This window comes from Muscardinus avellanarius, assembly GCF_963383645.1.
Source record: "Muscardinus avellanarius genome assembly, chromosome: 11".
NCBI classification, from domain to species: Eukaryota; Metazoa; Chordata; class Mammalia; order Rodentia; family Gliridae; genus Muscardinus; species Muscardinus avellanarius.
The window spans coordinates 67,615,256-67,625,411 of NC_137797.1; the positions used below are offsets into that span (position 1 = coordinate 67,615,256).

Consider the following 10,156-nt stretch of genomic DNA (forward strand, 5'->3'; position numbering starts at 1 on the left):
GAGACTGAGACAGGCAGATCACAGGTTCGTGGCCAGTCTAAACTACAGAGTGAGGCCCTCCACAACTTAGTGAGACCTTGTTTCAAAATAAAGAATATATCTGGGCGTGGTGGCGTGCGCTTGTAATCCCAGTGCTTGGGAGGCCAAAACAGGAGGATTGCACAAGTTCAAAGCCAGCCTCAGCTACTTAGTGAAGCTCTCAGCAACTTAGTGAGACTCTGTTTCCAAATAAAGTATAAAATAGGTCTGAGAGTATAGCCCAGAGGTAGGAAAGCCCCTAGGTTCCACTCTCAGTACCACAAAGAAAAAAAAAAGAATAAAATAGGGCTAGGGTACAACAAGGAGGTAGAATGTCCCTGGGTCCCACTCCCAATACCACCAAAAATAACTAATACACTTTATAGGATCTGTGGATGGGTACCAAAAATAGTCCAATGTGGCCAGGCATGGAGACTGAGACAGGAGAATTGCGGTTTGCAGGCAGCTTCAGCTACTTAGTGAGGCCCTTTGCAACTCAGTGAGACTCTATTTCAAAATAAAGAATAAAAAATAGGAGGTACCTGGGTGTAGTGGCACACACTTGTAATCCCAGCACTTTGGAGGCTGAGACAGGACTGCACAGACTCGAAGCCAGCCTCAGCTACTTAGGCTCTCAGCAACTTAGTGAGACCCTGTTTCCAAACAAAGTATAAAACAGGTCTGGAAGTATAGCCCGGAGGTAGAAAAGCCCCTGGGTTCCATCTCCAGTAACACACACACAAAAAAGAGGGTGTACCAGGAGGTAGAATGCCCCAGAGTACAATCCCCAGTACCAAAAAAACAAAATAGTCCAATATGCTGGGCCCAGCCAAGGTAATGGCACCACTGAACAGAGACCAGGAGAAATTGCTTTATTTGGACTGAGACTTAGAGAATGAGAGTAGGACCTGAGATAGCATGTTGAGCTAAGGAGTAGAGATTAGCTTCCAAGGAGCAGTCAGAGCTCATCAACCAAATGGACTGTCCTTCCCGGCAGCCTTGCAGTTAGTGTAATCAATAAAAGGCCTGCTGGGAAATATATTTGCCACTAAATTACCCCAGTGTGCCACCATTACTAAAAAAGTACAGCTTTTTCATCACAATGAAATTTCCACCAAACCCCCAACCGCACATATTACAAAAGGAAATTTAAGAAGATTACATTTAACAGAACTTAAACTTATCTTCAGCATTTAGCTCCGTTCAGCTACAAGATCTATCAGCAGCAAGAAGGTGGCCTTTACTAGCCCATGGCAACCCTCTTCCCATTTTCCCTAGCCAGGCAGGGCTGAACGGCGGGGTAAGGTTCAGGTGGGGTTAGGGGTGCACAAGGGCTAATCCCCCCAGTATAACACGGCAGCTGAAGCTTCATGGGAGAGCAGAACTGGTGAGACTTGAGGGGAGGGTCCAGGCCCTGCATTCAGTCAGAGTCACTGCTGGAAGAGGAAGAAGAGGAGGAATGCTGCAAGGGGAAAGGGGAAAGGACATAGCGTCAGATCCAAATGACCTTTGAACACCCGTGGACCATTCTTTGGTGCCCCACCCTTCCACCCACGTAGTCAAAGGGCAGTTTTTCTTTTTCTTTTCTTTTTCTTTTTTTTTTTTTTTTTTTCCTGTACTGGGGATTGAACCTGGGGACATTCTACCTCCAAGCTACATCCCCAGCCCTATTTTTTATTCTTTATTTTGAAACAGGGTCTCACTAAGTTGCAGAGGGCCTCACTAAGTAGCTGAGGCTAGCCAGGAACCTGTGATCCTCCCATGTCAGCCTCCCAAGTACAGAGATTACAAGCATGTGCCACCGCACCCAGCTTAGTGCAGGAGTCCTGAACCACACTGTCCCTAAAACAAAAGCAAGGGTTTCCTTCAGCACTGAATACATACAGAAATTGATTAAATCATCCTAAATCATCCTAAATCACTGCACAGAACTGAACATGTTGTCTTTGGAGCATATTTGCAACTTTCCCTACTTTAGCCAGGCTGGGCGAGGTATACATTATACGCATAGGGTAGTATAGAGCCAGGAAACAGCTACTACCTTGTAACTGCCTGTTGATGAGCTGCATTCAAAAATCTCTACAAATCTAACATAGTAGATTCTATGACTCTAAGAATGTAGAAATGGTATTGATAGCCGGGCGTGGTGGCGCACGCTTGTAATCCCAGCATTTGGGAGGCTGAGCCATGAGGATCAGGAGGATTGTGGTTCACAGACAGCCTCAGCTACTTAGTGAGGCCGTTTGCAACTCAGTGAGACCCTGTTTCAAAATAAAGAATAAAAAACAAGGCTGGGGGCTGGGCATGGTGGCCCACACTTGAAATCTCAGCATTCGGAAGGCAAGATCGGAGGATCATGGTTCAGCTACTTAGCAAGGTCCTTCACAACTCAGTGAGACCCTGTTTCAAAAAAAAAAAAAAAAAAGACTAAAAAATTAGGGCTGGGTGTAGCTTGGAGGTAAAATGCCCCTGGGTTCCATCCCTAGCACCAAAAGAAACAAAAAAAAAAAAAAAAAGAAAAAAAGAAATGGTATCAATATGGCTCTCAGCAACTTAGACTCTGTTTCCAAATATAATATAAAATAGGTCTGGTACTATAGCCCAGAGGTAGAAAACCCCTGGGTTCCACCCCTAATACCACAAAATAAATAAATTAAATAAATAAAATTAAAAAGGGATATGCATGCCTGTAATTCTAGTACTTGGGAGACTAAGATAGGAGGCTTGCCAAGTTCAAGCCAGCCTCAGCAACTTAGCAAGGTCTCTTAGCTTAACCAGGCCATTTCTTTTTTTCTTTCTTTTTTTTTTTCTTGCAGTACTGGGACGGAACACAGGGACATTCTACCTCTGAGCTATACCCCCAGTCCTATTTTTAGTCTTTTTATTTTTTGAAACAGGGTCTCACTGAGTAGCAAAGGGTCTTGCTAAGTAGCTGAGGCTGTCCTCAAACCCCGATTCTCCGGTCTCAGCCTCCTGAATACTGGGATTACAAGTATGGGCCACCACGCTCGGCTAAGGCCCTGTTTCTAAATAAAAAATAAAAAAATAGAGCTAGGGGTATAGTTCAGATGTAGACTGCCCCTGGATTCAGTCCAGAAAAAGAGAAAGAGAGAGAAGAAAGGAAAGAAAGAAGGGAAGGAGGGAGAAAGGAAGGGAGGGCAGACTAAGGGTGTCCTACATTTCTTAAAGGCATATTCCTATTAACATCATTTTTCTAGGGAAATTTCTGCTTCATTCAATCTTTTTTTTTTTTTTTTTTTGCAGTACTGAGGATGGAACCCAGGGCCATTCTACCTCTGAGCTACACCCTCAGGGGCATTTGACCTCCAAGCTACACCCCCTGCTCTATTTTATTTATTTATGTTCCTGGAAGCCCCTCTACCTCCGGGCTACACTCCCAGGCCTATTTTTACTTTTTTTTTTTATTTGGAAACGGGGTCTCCTAAGCCAGCGTGTGCGGCTGGCTTCGAATCTGCGCGATCATCCTGTCTCTGCCTCCCAAGCGCGGGGATTACAAGCGTGTGCCACCACGCCCGGCGGCTCTATTTTTTATTCTTTATTTTGAAACAGGGTCTCACTGAGTTGCAAAGGGCCTCATGAAGTAGCTGAGGCTGTCTGCGAACCACGATCCTCCTGTCTCAGCCTCCCAAATGCTGGGATTATAAGCATGAGCCACCATGCCTGGCTTTGTGTGTGTGTGTGTGTGTGTGTGTGTGTGTGTGTGTGTGTGTGTTACTAGAGATTGAACTCAGGAAGTTTATTTTGAAACAGGGTCTCACTAGATTGATGAGAGTCTCATTACTTGCTAAGACTGTCTTTGAATCTTAGATCCTTCTGTCTCAGCCTCCCAAGTACTAGGATTACAAACTTGTGCCATCACACCCAGCTTGAATCTCACCTTTCCTTCTTGGCCTTCTACCAGAAATCTAAAATCAGGAACTAGAGCCCAAATCCATAAAGTAAATAAATACCCGGCAATAAAATGTAATTAAGGCCCCTTTAGGATCCAGGTTGTTTTACTCCTTTCCAAGTCCTAAGAGCTGCTCCTACCCTTGCTAATTAGCACTCCTGTGGAATGAAGATACTTTCACTTGGGGCTGAGTATGAAACCCCCTTGGCCCTAGGCTTTGTTTGAGGCTGAGTCACTGATGGAAATTGCCTATGTAATTAATACAACACCCTAAGACTACTGACACAGAGAAAATAACTTCTGTAACTAAGGCCAGATTATTATATTCTGTTAATCATTATGTAAGACTTTGTCAAAGGACTGACTAAGTTCATTGACATTTGGACAACCTCAGTGGGTGTGTCCAGGTTGCTTGAGCATACACCAGAGAGCGTAAGGGAAACCAGATAGCCATTCTAGGCTTCAGTTTAGCCCCTTCCAGATAGGAAAGACCTGATATTTCAAGATAACCCAATACTTTTCAGGAGGATTTCTTTAAAAAAAAAAAAAGGTTGAACCATCTTCCAAAGCTCCACAGTTGCCATCCCTGATATCCACAAACTGAACCCCTCTCAACACCCCCCCCACCTAGTCCCTGTGAGGGGCATCCACCCCTTCCCTAGCCAGACTCCAGAGGACACTAACCTTGCCATGCTTGTGGTGCTTGTGCATCTTTTTATGAGCTTTCTTCATTTTCTTCCGCATCTTCTTGTCCATCACCATTCCTGGGCATACCATGCCAGGAGCCAGGGGGTTCACAGGGGGCATGCCAGGGGCAGGCGGCGGGCATGGAGGAGGGTAAGGACCTGAGGGCTGGCATCCTGGATACCCTGGATTCGGCGCAGGATAATGGGGCCCACCTGGAGGAAAACCTGGCCCCCCATGCGGAACTCCTGGGGGACAGTGGCCAGGAGGATACACAGGTGGTGGATGTGCAGGATTGGAACCTCCAGGGCACGTGACGTTGGGGGGATATGGATTTGGCCCTGGATGCCCTGGCAGAAGAACCAGAGAAATAAAGATCAGAACTGTCCTGGAATCCTCTGACAACAAACAACAGTAAGAAAGACTTCCTTAGCCGGGCATGGTGGCGCACACTTGTAATCCCCGCGCTTGGGAGGCAGAGACAGGAGGATCGCGCAGGTTCGAAGCCAGCCACGCGTGCTGGCTTAGGAGACCCTGTTTCCAAAATAAAAATGTAAAAATAGGTCTGGGAGTGTAGCCCGGAGGTAGAAGGGCTTCCAGGAACCCCAGTACCACCAAAAAAAAAAAAAAAAAAGAAAGACTTCCTTAAACAATAGTTAAAGGAAATTGAAAGCGCAGGAGAATGGAGGTTAAAGGAACAGAAATCTGAGTTGGGCAGAAAAAAGAAACTTCCCCTGGCAGAGGCTGGGAGAGAGACTGTGAGCTCCGTAGAAACCCAAAACCCTGGCAGCTTTGCCTTCCTTGGAGTGAAGAGACAGAAGAGGGCCTGGGTTGGGGGTGAGGACAAGACAGACTTTCCATAGTGAGGCCCATCTGAAACAGTTTGGCTGGGAGAGATAATCCCCAAACACCTACCTGCATTGGGATTCCACATATTCAGGTGTTTCCCCCAGCCTGAGGAGAAATAAGAGGCAAACAGTTGAGGGGCCTATGGTGAGAAGGGGTTTAAAGCCGAACCTAGCCGGGCGTGGTGGCGCACACTCCTAATCCCCGCGCTTGGAAGGCTGAGACAGGAGGATCACGCAGGTTCAAAGGCAGCCTCAGCTGGCTTAAGAGACCCTGTTTCCAAATAAAATATAAAATAGGTCTGGGAGTGTAGCCCGGAGGTAGAAGGCCCCTGTGTTTCATCCCCAGTACCACAAAAAATAAAAATAAAAAAATAAAAAATAAAGCCTAGCCTAACCCCCACGTCTCCTGCCCTACATAGCTTCTCCCATTTAGAGAACTACAACGAAATGTTTCTTTTCATTCTTTCCTTCGCCCCCAATACCTACACTATTCCCAGTGCACTAAGCGCAGGAATCTAACTCCCAGGCCCCTCCACCTTCACTACCTCCCGCCCCACCTGGAGATGTCTAACTCCTTGGAAGGGGGCAGAGCCCTCGAATCTCAAATCACCGTTACTCCTCTCCCTTTCGGAGCCCAAGTCCGGGGAACTTTAACCACCCACTGGTAAGAAAGGATTTCGAACAACCTTACTGCCCCCCGGGAAGGATCCCCACCTCAGGCTAAGACCAGCTACGAGGCGAAGCGAAAGGAAGGGACCTCAAGAGCCTTAAAGGCTTAAAGAGTCGACACACCCCCTTCCTCCAAAGAGGGAGCAAATGGAGGCCCTAGCTCTCAGCGGCAAAGGGACCTCTGTGCCGGGAATGGAGGAAAGTGGGGATCCAGACGCCAGGTCACCTTTCCACCACCGCCGGCACTGGATGCGTCCTCCTCTCCAGTCTCGCTCTCACTTCCTGGTCACCAGTATCTCAAGGTTCGGCGCCCGCCTCTGTTGTCGCCTAATTAGCTCCTCGGCGTGGTGATTGGAGAACAGACCCGTCAATCACTGCGGTTCTATTAGACTAGGAGGAAACGGTAGCTCTCGCCGCGGGGCGGAGCCCTTTGGGATGAATCGGGTCCTGAGCGGGCGGAGGGCCTACGCCGGGCAAAGTCCCCGAGACGGAGGAAAAACTACCCCTGTTCCCTGAGCTCACAGTTCAGTGGGTGCGGTACCTCGTAGTGGGAACACGTCATGCTGAGTGTTGTAAGACCGATTCATAGGAGCTCTAGGAAAGGGCAGGGAGAGGCTGAGTCCCATCCCCAGCCTCATTTTGCCAGCTCCCTTTTATCCCCTATGTGAATAAGAGTCTTGGGAAAGACTAATCTCTCGGAGGATTCCTAATCTCCGATGAATTGCTCCACCTTCTATCTAGCTGACCAAGATAAAACACCAAGAACAACCGGGCGGGGTGGTGCACATTTGTAATCTCAGTACTTGGGAGGCCGATTCAGGAGGATCCCTGGTTAGAGGAAAGCCTCAGCAAGTAGGACTCTCATTTTAACCGAGGGGGACCCTGCTTCAAAATAAAAATAAAATGGGGCTGGGGTGTAGCTCAGTAGAATGTCCCTAGGTTCAATGGTTCAATTCCAAGTACCAGACACACGCGTACACACACACACACACGCACACACACACTCACACAAACACAGCCGAGTGTTGTGGTGGTGCATGCTTTCAATCCCAGTACTCGGGAGACTGAGACGAGAATTACAGGTTCGAGAACAGCCTCAGCAAATAGTGAGGTGAGATTCTCATTAACCTAGGGAGATCATGTTTCAAAATAAAAATAAAATATGGCCGGGCATGGTGGCGCACGCTTATAATTCCTGAGCTTGGGAGGCTGAGACAGGAGGATCACACAACACAGGTTGAAGCCAGCCTCAGCTACTTAGTGAGGCTCTCAGCAACTTAGTGAGACCTTGTTTCCGAATAAAATAGGTCTGGGAGTATAGCCTGGGGGTTAAAAAAAAAAAAAAAGCCCCTGGGTTCCACCCCCAGTACCACCAATAAATAAATAAATAAATAAATAAATAAATAAATAAATAAATAAATAAATACTGGGGGAAAATAAAATAAAATATGGGTGGGGTGCAGCTCAGAGGTAGAATGCCCCTGGGTTCTATCTCTAGTGCCACAAAAAATAAATAAAATCGGGCGAGGGGTGTAGTTTGGAGGTAGAATCCCCGAGTACCTCAATCAATGAAGCTGGGCAGTCATGGAGGTACATGCCTGTAATCCCAGTACTTGGGAGGCTGAAATGGAGAATCCCAAGTTCAAGGACAGCCTCAAAAAAAATTTTTTTTTGTACCAAGGATGAAATCCAGGGGCATTCTACCTCTGAGCTACACCCCCAGCCCTATTTTTTATTCTTTACTTTGAAATAGGGTCTCACTAAGTTACGGAGAGCCTCACCAAGTAACAGGTTGGTCATGAACCTGTGATCCTCCTGTCTCTACCTCTCAAATGCTGGGATTACAAGTGCGTGCCACAGGGCCCAGCTCACCCTCAGCTACTTAGTGAGGTCCTTTGCAACTCAGTGAGACTCTGTTTCAAAATAAAGAATAAAAAATAGGGCTAGGCCAGATGTGATAGTGCACGATTATAATCCCAGCTTTTGGGAGGCTGAGACCTGAGGATTGTGGTTCACGGCCAGCCTCAGCTACTTATGAGGCCCTCTACAACTTAGTGAGACCCTGTTTCAAAATAAAGAATAAAGCATTTGGGAGGCTGAGACTGGAGGATCACAGTTCGCGGACAGACTCAGCTACTTAGTGAGGCCCTCTGCAACTCAGTGAGACCCGGTTTCAAAATAAAAAGAATTAGCCAGGCGTGGAGACAGGAGGATCGCCCAGGTTTGAAGCCAGCCGTGCTGACTGAAGAGACCCTGTTTCCAAATTTTTAAAAAATATATAAAATAGGTCTGAGAGTATAGCCCGGAGGTAGAAGGGCTTCCAGGAACCCCAGGACCACCAAAAATAAAAAAATATATAAAAAGCATTTAAAATAGGGCAGGGGGTGTAGCTTGGAGGTTGAATGCCCCTGGGTTTCATCCCCAGACCCCCCCCAAAAAAAAATAGGGCTGGGGGTGTAGCTTGGAGGTAGAATGCCCCTGGTTTCCATCCCCAGTGCCACAAATTTCCCAGCAGCACTCACAAGGCTTTTCCCATCTCCCTACCACACACCCTATACTTACACTATCTAGATTACGTGTGTGTGTAATCTTCGTGCACTGGGTACTGTGCAAGACCCAGCTGGAGTACCCTGTGCTCTGTGAGGCCTCTCTGCTCAAGCTTCCCTGTTTCCCGCTCACAATGCCAGCTGCAGGTCTCTAAGAACCTGCAGGGTAGTGACTTATTGAGTTGATTATTCTTTCTCCGGTGTCCAGCAGGAGATCCCACCTTATAAAAATGTAATGCTGGCCAGGCCAGGTGGTGCATGCTTGTTATCCTGGTTACTTGAGAGGCTGAGACAGGAGGATCACATGTTTGAGACCAGCCTCAGCAACTTGGCAAGACCTTCAATAACTTAGTGAAACTCAGTTTCAGAATAAGTAAGAGAGCCGGGTGTAGTGACGCACACTTGTAATCCCAACGCTTGGGAGACTGAGACAGGAGGATCACTGAGAAGCCAGCCTCAGCTGCTGAGTGAGGCGCTCAGCAACTTAGTGAGACCCTGTTTCCAAATACAGTATAAAATAGGCCTGGGTGAGCCGGGCGTGGTGGTGCACGCTTGTAATCCCAGCATTCAGGAGGCTGAGACCAGAGGATCGCAGTTTGCGGACAGCCTCAGCTACTTAGTGAGGCCCTCTGCAACTCAGTGAGACCTGGTTTCAAAATAAAGAATAAAAGATAGGGCAGGGGTGTAGCTTGGAGGTCAAACGCCCCTGCGTTCCAACCCCAGACCCGCAAAAAAAAAAAAAAAGTCTGGGAATATAGTCCAGAGGTAGAAAAGCCCCTGGGTTCTACTCCTAGTACCATAAAAAAAAAAAAAAAAGGAAGAAAGAAAGAAAGAAAAAAAGGGCCAAGTGGTAGCTTTTTGGAGGTAAAATGCCCCTGGTTTCAATCTCTTGTACCAAATAAAATAAAATAATAAGTCAGGAGTGGTGGTGCAGGCTTGTTATCCCTGTTATCCCAGTACTTGGACGGCTGAGACAAGAGGATTGGAGGTTTGCGGCCAGCCTCAACAAGTAGTGAGACTCATCAACCTAATAAGATCCTGTTTCAAAATAAAAATAAAAGCCAAGCCAAGCATGGTGGTGCACACTTGTAATCCCAGTACTTGGGAGACTGAGACAGGAGGATTACAGGTTTGCGGCCAATCCCGGCTACTTAGTGAGGCCCTTATAACTTAGTGAGACCTTGTTTCAAAATAATGAATAAAAATATAGGGTTGAGGGTATAGCTCAGAGGTAGAATGCCCCTGGGTTCAATCTCCAGTTCCAATAAAATAAAATAAAATAAATGCTGGTGGGGGAAAAGGAAAGAAGAGAGAAGGGAGGTCTCAGGGTCGCAGGAAGGGTCATAAAGGATGACTTTATTCTCTTTCCTGAGTACACCTGGTATGTTCTTCACTGGACCAGATGCCAGGAAAGAATCCAAGGACTTGCAGGGGGTGGGAAAGGTGATGGTGAGGCAGAGCAGACAGGTATATGATCACCA

General features: G+C 47.1%; 1 protein-coding gene across 3 annotated transcripts; it reads right to left on the reverse strand.

The window, feature by feature from the left end:
• Positions 1-1,438: 1,438 nt before the first annotated feature.
• On the reverse strand, positions 1,439-5,546 carry PRR13 (proline rich 13; the record flags this gene model as incomplete). 3 transcript variants are annotated; one of them, XM_080706685.1, is made up of 3 exons in its annotated part: positions 1,439-1,480; positions 4,613-4,827; positions 5,528-5,546. In XM_080706685.1, 3 exons carry the CDS (start codon positions 5,544-5,546, stop codon positions 1,439-1,441), a joined length of 276 nt encoding a protein of 91 aa, XP_080562811.1. The 3 variants fall into 3 exon arrangements, with proteins under 3 accessions (XP_080562811.1, XP_080562810.1, XP_080562809.1); XM_080706684.1 differs by having other exon boundaries at positions 4,613-4,953; XM_080706683.1 differs by having other exon boundaries at positions 4,613-4,962.
• Between the last annotated feature and the right edge of the window lie 4,610 nt (positions 5,547-10,156).